Consider the following 9,720-nt stretch of genomic DNA (forward strand, 5'->3'; position numbering starts at 1 on the left):
CGTGGCTGTCGTCACTGCGGTGCTTGCACTTTGCCTATTTCCCCTGGGGGAGAGCCCAGCTGAGGGGTGTGGGGTGACTGAATCATGGCTGGGGTGTCTGTGATCTGTGTTTTTGCTCCAGGGCCCCCGTATGTACTCTTCAGCCCGTGTTTGATCCTAGAAGACAAATCAATTTACACGCAACTCCTTTTCAGTTGAGCTTTAGTTAACAGCAGGAACCCCCACAAGCCCAGACTCCTGGCTCTGTCAGCTCCCATGAAGCCATAACCATCCCTCGTAGGGCCAAAGCTCCTACGGACCACGTGCTGCAGGGAGCCCTCGGTGGCCAGGGTTGGGCCAAGTGCCTTGTCCTGGCCCTGCTGCTGCCCCAGCCCAGGGCTTCTGTGGGCACTGAGAAGCACGCACACAATGTGTGCCCTACCTGGAGCCAGCTCTGGACCCTCGTGAGCCCCTCACAGGTCTAATACCCAGTGAGAGGCGACATCCAGCACAGCCCCCCCCCCCCCCGGCTAGGGGCTGGTGCTGCCGCCACATCAGGATTGCTCACGGCCCTCGTCCTCGTAGGCAATGGCAATGCCTCGCCGGCCCTGCACGGCCTTGGAGACAGGCGTCTTCCCCAGCTGCTGCTCCAGGCCCCGCCAGCTGCGGGACTCCAGGAACGAGGCTGGGAGGGGAGAGAAAGGGAGAGCTGTTACTGGGGAGCAGGGAGGAGGCACTGCCCCGCGCTAGGGCTCGGCCCCACCATGAAACCAAACCACAAACCAGCGGGGCTGATTTCCGCGAGGGCCCGAGTCTGGTCCCTGCAGGCCAGGGAGGTGCTGGGGGGCAGCTGGGTGGCTGGGAGGTCGCAGAGGTGGGCAGCACGCATCTCCCCTGTGATCAGCGAGACGTCGGGAACAGCTTCTGCTGCAGGCACGGCTGGGGGCAGCTCAACATGTGCGCAGGCACCTGATGAGAAATAGCACCATTAGCCCTGTGTGTGTGTCTTCCCCCCCCCCCTCCCCGGTGTACACAGAGGCAACGGCAGCCTCCAGGCCGGGTGTGATGCTCCCCAGGAGGGTGGCCGTAGCTGATTTTCAGCTGTCACCTGGCAGCAGGTCTCGGAAGTCAGTGAGGTAGTTCCCCGTCCACTCCCGGGCCGGGTTGCAGGCGAGTTCCAGCTCATAGGGGGTCACCACAGGCCGGTAGAAGTCGCTGGAGTCTAGCAAGGAGTTCTGAGCACAGGCCACCAGGACAAAGATGTCCACCTCGGGGAAGTTGGCCAGCTTGGCAGGGTTGGGCTTCCCCACGGCCAGCGTGTAGCTGCGCTTGCCAGCCCAGCGCAGAAGCTGGCGGAGGTGCTGCAGCACGTCCAGGTAGCCCGCCACGCCCAGGGTGCCCACCAGGATGCCCACCACGCGGGCGTCCCGCGCCCGCTCCACCAGGTAGAGGCGCCGCATCAGGGCCCGGTTGACGTTGAGGGTCTCCCGGCGGCCGTGGCCGGTGGCGGGGTTGAAGGAGCTGAAGGGGCAGCGGTTCCAGGTCAGCATGAAGTTGGTGAGGGCCAGGCCCTCGGCTCCCACGTAGAACATGGCCCAGTCCTGCAGCCCTCCTGCTGCCTCCATGCGGAACTGGCGGCCGAACTGCCGCACCTCCCCGGGCGGCGCAGGGCCAGGGGGGTCCCCACACACCACCTGGGAGAAGACAATGTTGGGGTACTCGGGGCACAGCTGCTGCTCCAATTCACCTGAAGGGGGAGAAGAGGGAGAATGAAATACGGGTGCAGAGCAGAAATCAGGGCTGATGGCACCTGGAAAGCCTCTGCCTGGTGCCTTCCCCCCAGCAGCTCTGCAGAGCCCAGAGCACTGCCAGCATTACCACTCACCCATCGCGTAGGCATAGACCACGTCGCTCAGCACCACCACGCGGCTCTGCCGGTCAGGATAGAGCTCCCGGAAGACCTCTGCGCAACGCCCGACATCCAGAGGCTGCTGCCCGAAGATGTGCAGCACCGGGAGCTTTCTGCAGGGGCTGAGGCAGGCCGGGCCGTAGTGCACCACCGCCTCGGCACCCACGTGCTCGGCGGCCACTTCGTCCACGCAGCAGCTGTGGGGAGAGCCAGCATTAACGGACTGGGGGGGGGACACCCAGCATTATCAGCCTGGGGGACCCAGCACCTACCAGGGGGCACACGGGCTGCGTGTCCTGGTCCTCCTGGCACGGCCACTGCTGTCCCAAGCCCCCCAGGCAGGGCAGGAGCAGCCCCACAGCCCCCGGTGTGCCCCACGGAGATGGGCAGGACCCCCGGGACCCACCCCCCACAGCCCCACACCGACCTGCCGTACGTGGTGTCCCCCAGCACGGACACCTCGGCCCCGCTCTCCGCCTCCAGCCGGGCCGCCACGGCCGCCGCGTCCGGCAGCAGCTCGTCGGGGAACTGCAGGGCGACCTAAGGGGACGGGAGGGGGGGCGGGCGTGAGGCACCGGGGGGCGGCGTGCGACCCCCCGCAGCCCCCCAGAACCCCCCACGGACCTTCCTGAAGCCGCCCCCCCGCACGAAGGCCGCCGCCCGGCCCGTCTCGTAGCAGCCGTCGATGTCCCCCCGCGGGGCCGGGGCCGGGCCCAGCGCCCGCCGCAGCGCGGCCTCGCCGTCGGTGCAGAAGGCCGTCGCCATGGCGACCACCCCCCCCCGCCCCCCCGGTCGCACGCGGGACCCCTTCCTCTGCGCCCGTTTCCAGGGCGGGGCCAATAGGAGCCCGTCCCCGCCCTCCCCGGGAGGAAAACAGCCAATAGAACGAAGCGCTCGTCGCGGTGCATTGTGGTCTCTGTAGTTCTCTTGAGGCTGCCTGGCGGCGCAGCCAATAGGTTTCGGGGGGGGTGCGTCACGTGCCTTCCGGCGGGGCGCTGCGCTCGGGTCAGGTGACGCTGCTCGCGCCCCGCCGGTGCCGCTCGGTGCCGCCGCCGCCGCCGCCATGACGGGGCTCGCGCTGCTCTACTCGGGGCTCGGCCTGGCCTTCTGGGCCACGCTGCTCGGCGTCGGTGAGCGGCGGCGGGGGGCCGGGAGGGGCCGGGAGGGCGGCCTGGGGAGCTGGGGGCCGTCAGGGGGCTGTTGGGGGAGCAGGAGGGGGATGTGGGCGCGTCGGGAGGGGGCCGTAAGGGGGTCCGGGGCCGTGGCGGGGGCCGTGAGGGCGGCCTGGGGAGCTCCGGTTCGTGAGGGGGCCGTGAGGGAGGCCCGGGGCCGTGAGAGGGCTGGGGGCGGGGGGGGGGGGCCCCGGGGTGGGGGGGGGGAGGGTAACGGGGCACCCGGTGCCCAGGGCTGCCGGTGAGGTGAGCGCAGGCTGGCAGGGACCTGGCTCAGGGTGAGGGGACACCAGGCCCCGTCCCAGTGCCCTCTGAGTCACACGGGCTGGTAAGCAGAACTCACAAGAAAGGGTCTTTCACGTCTTTCACCCCTTTTTCCCTTGTGCTGCGAACCCGAGGCTGTGCCCGCTGCTGAGGAGGTGGAAGGTGCCCCCCCCATTCCTCCCCAAGCTGGATGCAGCTCCTCTTGGCCTCTCCCCATTACAGGGGGCAGCTGAGGCTGGCTGGGTTCGGTTCCTTGCTCCGCCAGCAGCGAACCACAACACAAACCGGTGCCAGCCTGGTGGGCCCAGCCCTGGCAGTGCTGAGGCTGTCAGCCCTGAAGGTTGCAGGCGTGTGGGAGGGGTGCGGCCTCGCTCTGTGCTCCATGGCTGCAGCACTGTTCCTCATTTCTGTGTGGGCTCCAAGGGGCCAGCCCTGTTCCTCAGACAGGAGCAGTGACCAGTGTTACTGCTTCCCGAAGTTACTGCTTCCCGTTTTGGGGTGGTGGCGGCACTCGTGCATCCTCCTGGTTCTGTTAACCCTCTATCTGGCAGGGCACAGGCAGCGTGACACTGCCTGCGTTTATCTCTTCAGTAGAGCCAGGTCACAGTCTCTTTTTTAGCTGTGAGTCATGTAAAGAGCAAATCTCCTTGTCTGCAGCTGTGTTCTCATTCACTGTTTGTGGGCTCAGAACATGGCAAGGTTTGGGTGCAAACACCTCAGTGCTGCTGGGTTCCCTGCACGGGAAGCCAGCATGGGAGAGGGGCTTGTGTTAGAGCCCGTGCTTTGATACCTGCTGCCTGTGTTGGAGTGCAAATGTCTCTGCAAATGGCTAGCCCTGGAGGAAACTCTGAGCTCAGCAGATGCGTCTCCAACATCTCTAGACTTGGAAAAATGAGGGCAGGGGGTCAACTGCAGCTGCTGTCACTTTATGGGCTCCTCGGGAGCGGAACAGCCCCTGGTTGGACGGTGACAGAGCGGCATGTGATGATGGGTCAGGGCACAGCCTCATTCCTCATCCCTGCTGTGACAGAGAGGAGCTCACTGCCCGGTGCTGGGGCTCTCCAGCGGGGCTGAGCTGTTGGGTGATGCAGATGGAGGAGGTGCTGGGGCGTGGGGCTGCTTTGGAGGGGCACCCTGCCCCTCGGCACCATGCACCCAGTCCTGCCAGAAGCCCTCCTGCGTGCTGTTCTCCTCGCCTCTGCCCAGCAGCTGCAGGGCCCCAGCAGGTGGGCAGACAGCAGCAGCACAGCTGGTGCCTGTCTGAAGGTTCTCCTGTCACTCTTGCTTTCCAGGGATCTGCTACACAATATTTGACCTGGGCTTCCGCTTCGATGTGGCCTGGTGAGTTCCCGAAACATACCGGCACCCCCCTGCCGAGCGTGGGGCTGCGCGAGGAGGGCGGCTGTTGGCAGTACCTGGTGGCTGCAGCGCTCGCTCTCAAGTGACAGGCAGAGGTCACCGCGTCCCAGGGGAGCAAGACCTGCAACAAGTGGTGTGTCCCCTCCACGAGAGGCGTAGACTTCACCCTGCTGCAGCTGACCTTGCTCCTGCCCAGGGTGCTGCGGCTCAGTGACTGCAGCCAGGGTGCCCTTGTGTCGCTCGGTCTGGCAGTGCCCAGCCCACCCTGGGCTGTGCGGTGGGCGTGATGGGCTGCCTGGTGCCTGTTCTGGGGCTGTGCACCGTGGCTAGGGGGGTTCTGCCTGCACGCTGCCACGGGGCGTTTCTTCCTGCCCAGGTTCCTGACGGAGACCTCTCCCTACATGTGGTCCAACCTGGGCATTGGCCTGGCCATCTCCCTGTCCGTGGTGGGTGCTGCCTGGTGAGTGGGGCTGGCTCTTCAGCAGGCTCCTGCTGTCCCATCTGGGTGGCTGTGTGTACGCTGTGGATTCCTGCAGCCGGGCAGGGGAAGCACAGCGTGTGTGTGCAGAGCCGTGGGGCTGCGTGGGTCACCTCAGCGGTGGGGCTGGGCAGGCTACCTTGCAGGCTGCAAGGGTGTGAAGAGGCAGGGATGTCCCGTGATCTCTGGGGGCTGTGCAGTGGTTGTTCTTGTGCCCCAGCTGTTGTGCTGGTGTAGCTGGCAGTGTCCGGGACCACTACGGCCCTGCGGCTGAGCCCGCAGCATCCCCCAGCTGCATGCCCGGTTCTTCGCTCAGCTGGAAGATCCTGGTTTTCCTCCTGAGCCCTTCAGCGAGTGCCAGGCCCTCCTCCAACCACCCTTGTCTGCCACAGGGGGATTTACATCACAGGCTCCAGCATCATCGGTGGCGGAGTCAAAGCCCCTCGGATCAAAACCAAGAACCTGGTCAGGTAGGTGTGGGTCTGGGGTTAATGCCTCACCTGGGCAGGGCCGTCCCAGCACCCTGTCACTGGGTGCTGCTGGTAGGCCGTTCCTTGCTGAGCTGCTGCTGCTGTTTGCTTTCAAAACAAAGAGCCCTAAAGGAGGCCGAGTACTGCTTCGGAGGGTCACAAGTGGTGTGATATCACGCAGTGAATGAGCCCAGTGTGTTCAAAACAAACACCCGGGGATCACGCATCCTGCCCTGGGCAGGGGCTCCCCAGGCCATGCGCAGCCCTTCCCGGAAGGGGCTGGTGGAGCGGAGGGCTCCCAGGACGTGCTTCCCACAGGGCTCTCACAGGTCTCTGGGGTGGCACAGCACAACCAGCACGCAGCGTTCATGCTTCACAGCTCTGCCTTGTGCGAGAGGTGGTCTGGGCTGCCCTTCTGCCCCTGGCAGCAGTGGGGCAGGCTCAGAGAGGGCTGTGGAGGGGTCTGACTGGGCATGAAGTGAAATGTGCTGCTTGGGGTGGGGTTTCAGAGCCTGGGACGCTGCGGTCAGACTTTGCCTTTCTCCCACAGCATCATTTTCTGCGAGGCTGTGGCCATCTATGGGATTATCATGGCAATCGTCATCAGTAACATGGCCGAGGTACGGGAGGATTTGGGCTGGCCCCAGGGCCACGGTGGGGACAGGCAGGTGGACGTGGGCCTGCGATGTGAGCAATGGCCCCCTGGGGACTTGGGGTGCTGTCGTGGCTCTGGGAGCCCCTGGGCTGGCAGTCTGTGGGGTGGTCGCTGTGCAGACTGAAGGGTGAGATGGGGCAGCACGCAGGTAACCCAGGCCCTGTCCTTTCTCTCAGCCTTTCTCTGCAGTCACCCCAGAGACGATTGGAGCCAGGAACTACCATGCAGGTAAGGACTGCTAGCCCCTGGTGGTGCTGCTGTGAGCTTCGCCTCCCTCTCACCACAGCCTCCTGCTGCTCCCTCTGCCTTCAGTGTGGGACTGCAGGGCCCAGCTCACCTGCCCCACGACCTTCAGGCCGACAGGCTCCATCCAAGCAGAGCCTGTCAGCCCCGCGTGAACGATGTCAGGGTTCTTCCTGCTGCTGTGGACAGCAGGCATGTCTCTTCTGCCCCAAAGTGGCTGCTTGGTTACCTTCCCTAGCCACTTCTCAGCTTTGGTTCTCCCACTGTCTCCAGCCAGAGCTGCTGCTGCTGCTTCTGTGTGCCCCGGCTGCAGGAGGAAGGGGGTTACCCCCTGCTCTTGCAGTGTCCATCTCTCACAGGTTTTTCCATGTTCGGGGCTGGCCTGACTGTGGGGTTGTCCAATCTCTTCTGCGGAGTGTGCGTGGGCATCGTGGGCAGCGGGGCTGCCCTGGCTGATGCCCAGAATGCCAGCCTCTTCGTCAAGATCCTGATCGTGGAGATCTTTGGCAGTGCCATAGGGCTGTTCGGGGTCATCGTTGCTATCCTGCAGGTACCTGCCTCCTGGGGCCTTGGGGCTTACGTGAGCACAAGGTGCCTGTCACCTTGAGGTGACAAACACCTGGGCTCCAGCACAGTCCTCTGCATTGTGAAGCTGAGGCTGCTTGAGGAGTTTGGGGTGACAGCTGTCCCCACGGGGTGCTGTGCCTCTGGGTGGCAGTGAAGCTCTTCAGATGGCCCAAAGAGCAACTGTCACCAAGGGTGTCACCTTAGGTGCACCCTGTTTAATGCTCGTGGCTTATTGGTGGGGCCAATTATCTGCCTGCAGTCCTGGGGTGCTTGAGTGGGATTAAGGTGCTAGGCTGGGGTTTGTAGGGTACGCTCTAACACGTCTCCTTTCTTTCCAGACTTCTAAAGTAAAAATGGGCAACTGAGTCCTGTCCCACCCAGCCTGTTCCAGCCCGCCCCAAGAGGTGCTGTATATACTTATTTAATGTTTCTATCCTTGATTGGGGCGGGAGCTACCCCGCAGCAGGAGCGGGAGCCTGGCTGTGGAGCCCCATCCCGCCAATCGGTCCCTCGGAAGAAACAAGTATCTGTGTGAATTCTGCCCCGGCGGCCTGGCCCCGCGGGGCCGTGCTGCTGCGTGTCCCCAGTGTGCGTAGAATCGATCACCAGTGCAATTCTGTGTCCGTGAAATAAATATGGTTCTCGTCCAAGGACGCAGCTCCTCCTATGCTTTGCGCGTGCCTGGGGAGGCTCACGGGGAGCTGAGCCCGTGCTTGGAGGCTTCCTGCTGCGTGTGCTGCTGGCAACGTCCCTGCTCTGCTCCAGGAGCCTGGTGGCACCACCCCACACGGGGAAAAGGCCACATGTCCCCACTTTAACCGTGCTGCCTGCTCAGCCTGCAAGGAGCCTCCCTTGCTGGGCTGTGGGAACACAGAGCTCTGCCGTGCTGCGAGTAGGAGGCTGCAGGAGCAGGCAGCTCCGCTCTGGCTCTGCCAGGCTGCTACCAGTGCCAGTGCTGCCCCATGCTGGAGGCACGGGCACAAGCTGGGCTGGGCCTTTCGGCTCCCATCCAGGTAGCTCAGCACAGAGAGGGAGCGTGGCACTGCTGCCTGTGGTGTCCTTGCCCCTGCCGTGCAGCCGGGGGGCACCAGAAAGGCAGAGGAACAAAGCTTTTGCCACCTCAAGGCCACCTTCCAGCCAGTTGCCTTGTGTTTGCTGCATGCTGAGGCTCTCCAGTCTGCCTGTGCCCATGGGGCTCAGTCCCAGGGGGCCTGGCAGAGGTCCCGGGGTGGGGACACGTTGTGCTGGCTCTGCTCCCCTCTCCCTGGCTGCGGTGGATGCGGCGTGGGAAAGCCGGCTGTGGACAGCTGGGCCTGCAGTTCTTGTGCTGCCTGGGGGAAGGGAAGAACAAGGTCTTCCTGCCTCCGCTCTGCAGAGCCGATGCTTCTGCAGTCTGCTGCATCCAGCACGAGGGCCTCGTCCCCCTGTGCCCTGAGCGCACCTTTGTAGGGGGAGCATCTCTCCCCAGCACTCAGTGCTGCTCTGTGGCAGTGCAGATGTACTCGGGGAGCTGCCCATCTCTTCTCACCTGGGTGCAACGGGCAGGGGCAGGGCTGCTGGAGCTGGGAAGCATTCATACCTACTGCTTTTTTTGCCCTTGGAGTAGGGCAGCTGCCTCTGCTCTGCCTCCCTGAGGTCTGCTGGTGTCCTGGCTCTGCTCCATGCTGTCCTGTGTGCTCTGGGACATCAGGCTCACGTGGGATCTCTGTGCTGTGGGCAGATGGTGTACCAAGCTTGTGGGCCCTGTCAGAGCTGCCTTCAGTAAGGAGGTGCTGGGGGTGGGCAGCTTGTGCTGGCCTCAGAGGAGCTGTTCTGTGAGTTAATCACCTTCCTTGTTGAAAGACTCATCCGCTTGGTCTTCAGCGATGGGCCTTGCCCTGCCTTGGCTTGGCTTGCTAGGCATCCACCAGCTGTTAGAAACCTGCTGCGAGATGCTTTCCCGCCCTCTGAATCACGCCCGTGTGCATCAAAGCTGTGACGGGATGCAGGCTCACCCACATATTTATTACAAGACCCTCCAGGGCTTGTGTGGCGGTGGCTGGGTGGCTCACGGCCCCCTCCTGCAGCCGATGAGGTGAGGTGAGCATACCTTGCACTGTGCTGTCCCAGGTACATGGCGTTGCACTTTGCGTGCTAAATTCCTGCTGCTCAAGCATGGAGAAAAAGCTTCAAAAGGGGCCCGACGCCTTGCACCTTGCCTCATTTATAGGAGCAGCAGTGGGAGCTGGGACATGCTCTTCTAAGGGGAAAATGCCCCCTGCTTTGGAACCACGCCGAGAGATGGAGACAGGAGCGCGACGGCTGCGACCAGAGCTCGTGGGGTGGGTGCCACGGGGCAGGAGCAGGGCCAAAAGGGTTCCTGAGGGGGTAGAGAGGAGGGCAGCCCCGGGGGCGGGCGGGCAGCCGGGCAGAGCGGCCTGCAGGGGCTGGCACGAAGGGAAAGGCTGCGGGTGGCCCACGGCAGGAGGGGACCCGTGGGGGTCCCGGCACCCCAACCGCCGCTCTCCCGGCCCGGCGGCGGCCGAGGCCCGTCCCCGTCGGGGCGGAGCGGGGCGGCCCCTCCCGGTGCGGCGGCGGCGGCGGGCGGAGCCGGCGTGCGGGCGCGGCCCGTGTCCCTGCGGCTC

At 64.4% G+C, this 9,720-nt stretch overlaps 2 protein-coding genes across 2 annotated transcripts; one reads left to right on the forward strand and one right to left on the reverse strand.

The window, feature by feature from the left end:
* Positions 1-184: 184 nt before the first annotated feature.
* DPH2 (diphthamide biosynthesis 2) lies at positions 185-2,654 on the reverse strand. Its single transcript, XM_035333843.1, has 6 exons — positions 2,513-2,654; positions 2,316-2,428; positions 1,865-2,085; positions 1,088-1,726; positions 763-948; positions 185-664 (listed from the first exon to the last, which is right to left on the reverse strand). Exons 1-6 carry the CDS (start codon positions 2,651-2,653, stop codon positions 534-536), a joined length of 1,431 nt encoding a protein of 476 aa, XP_035189734.1. The 5' UTR covers position 2,654; the 3' UTR covers positions 185-533.
* Positions 2,655-2,856: 202 nt separating this feature from the next.
* Positions 2,857-7,749, forward strand: ATP6V0B (ATPase H+ transporting V0 subunit b). Its single transcript, XM_035333852.1, has 8 exons — positions 2,857-3,018; positions 4,617-4,665; positions 5,060-5,143; positions 5,554-5,631; positions 6,182-6,251; positions 6,463-6,514; positions 6,889-7,079; positions 7,435-7,749. Exons 1-8 carry the CDS (start codon positions 2,952-2,954, stop codon positions 7,459-7,461), a joined length of 618 nt encoding a protein of 205 aa, XP_035189743.1. The 5' UTR covers positions 2,857-2,951; the 3' UTR covers positions 7,462-7,749.
* The last annotated feature ends 1,971 nt before the right edge of the window (positions 7,750-9,720 follow it).

Source organism: Oxyura jamaicensis, chromosome 8, assembly GCF_011077185.1.
Source record: "Oxyura jamaicensis isolate SHBP4307 breed ruddy duck chromosome 8, BPBGC_Ojam_1.0, whole genome shotgun sequence".
NCBI lineage: Eukaryota > Metazoa > Chordata > Aves > Anseriformes > Anatidae > Oxyura > Oxyura jamaicensis.

Bases quoted from the DNA above. Each gene is read 5' to 3' on its own strand.
- DPH2 (XM_035333843.1), bottom strand. From the start codon at position 2,653: ATGGCGACGGCCTTCTGCACCGACGGCGAGGCCGCGCTGCGGCGGGCG. The intron at 2,086-2,315 runs GTCGGTGTGGGG...CTCTCCCCACAG, and splicing joins GGGGACACCACGTACGGCAG to CTGCTGCGTGGACGAAGTGG. The intron at 665-762 runs GTTTGTGGTTTG...CTCCCCTCCCAG, and splicing joins CGCGGAAATCAGCCCCGCTG to CCTCGTTCCTGGAGTCCCGC.
- ATP6V0B (XM_035333852.1), top strand. From the start codon at position 2,952: ATGACGGGGCTCGCGCTGCTCTACTCGGGGCTCGGCCTGGCCTTCTGG. The intron at 6,252-6,462 runs GTACGGGAGGAT...CCTTTCTCTCAG, and splicing joins TCATCAGTAACATGGCCGAG to CCTTTCTCTGCAGTCACCCC. The intron at 7,080-7,434 runs GTACCTGCCTCC...CTTTCTTTCCAG, and splicing joins TCATCGTTGCTATCCTGCAG to ACTTCTAAAGTAAAAATGGG.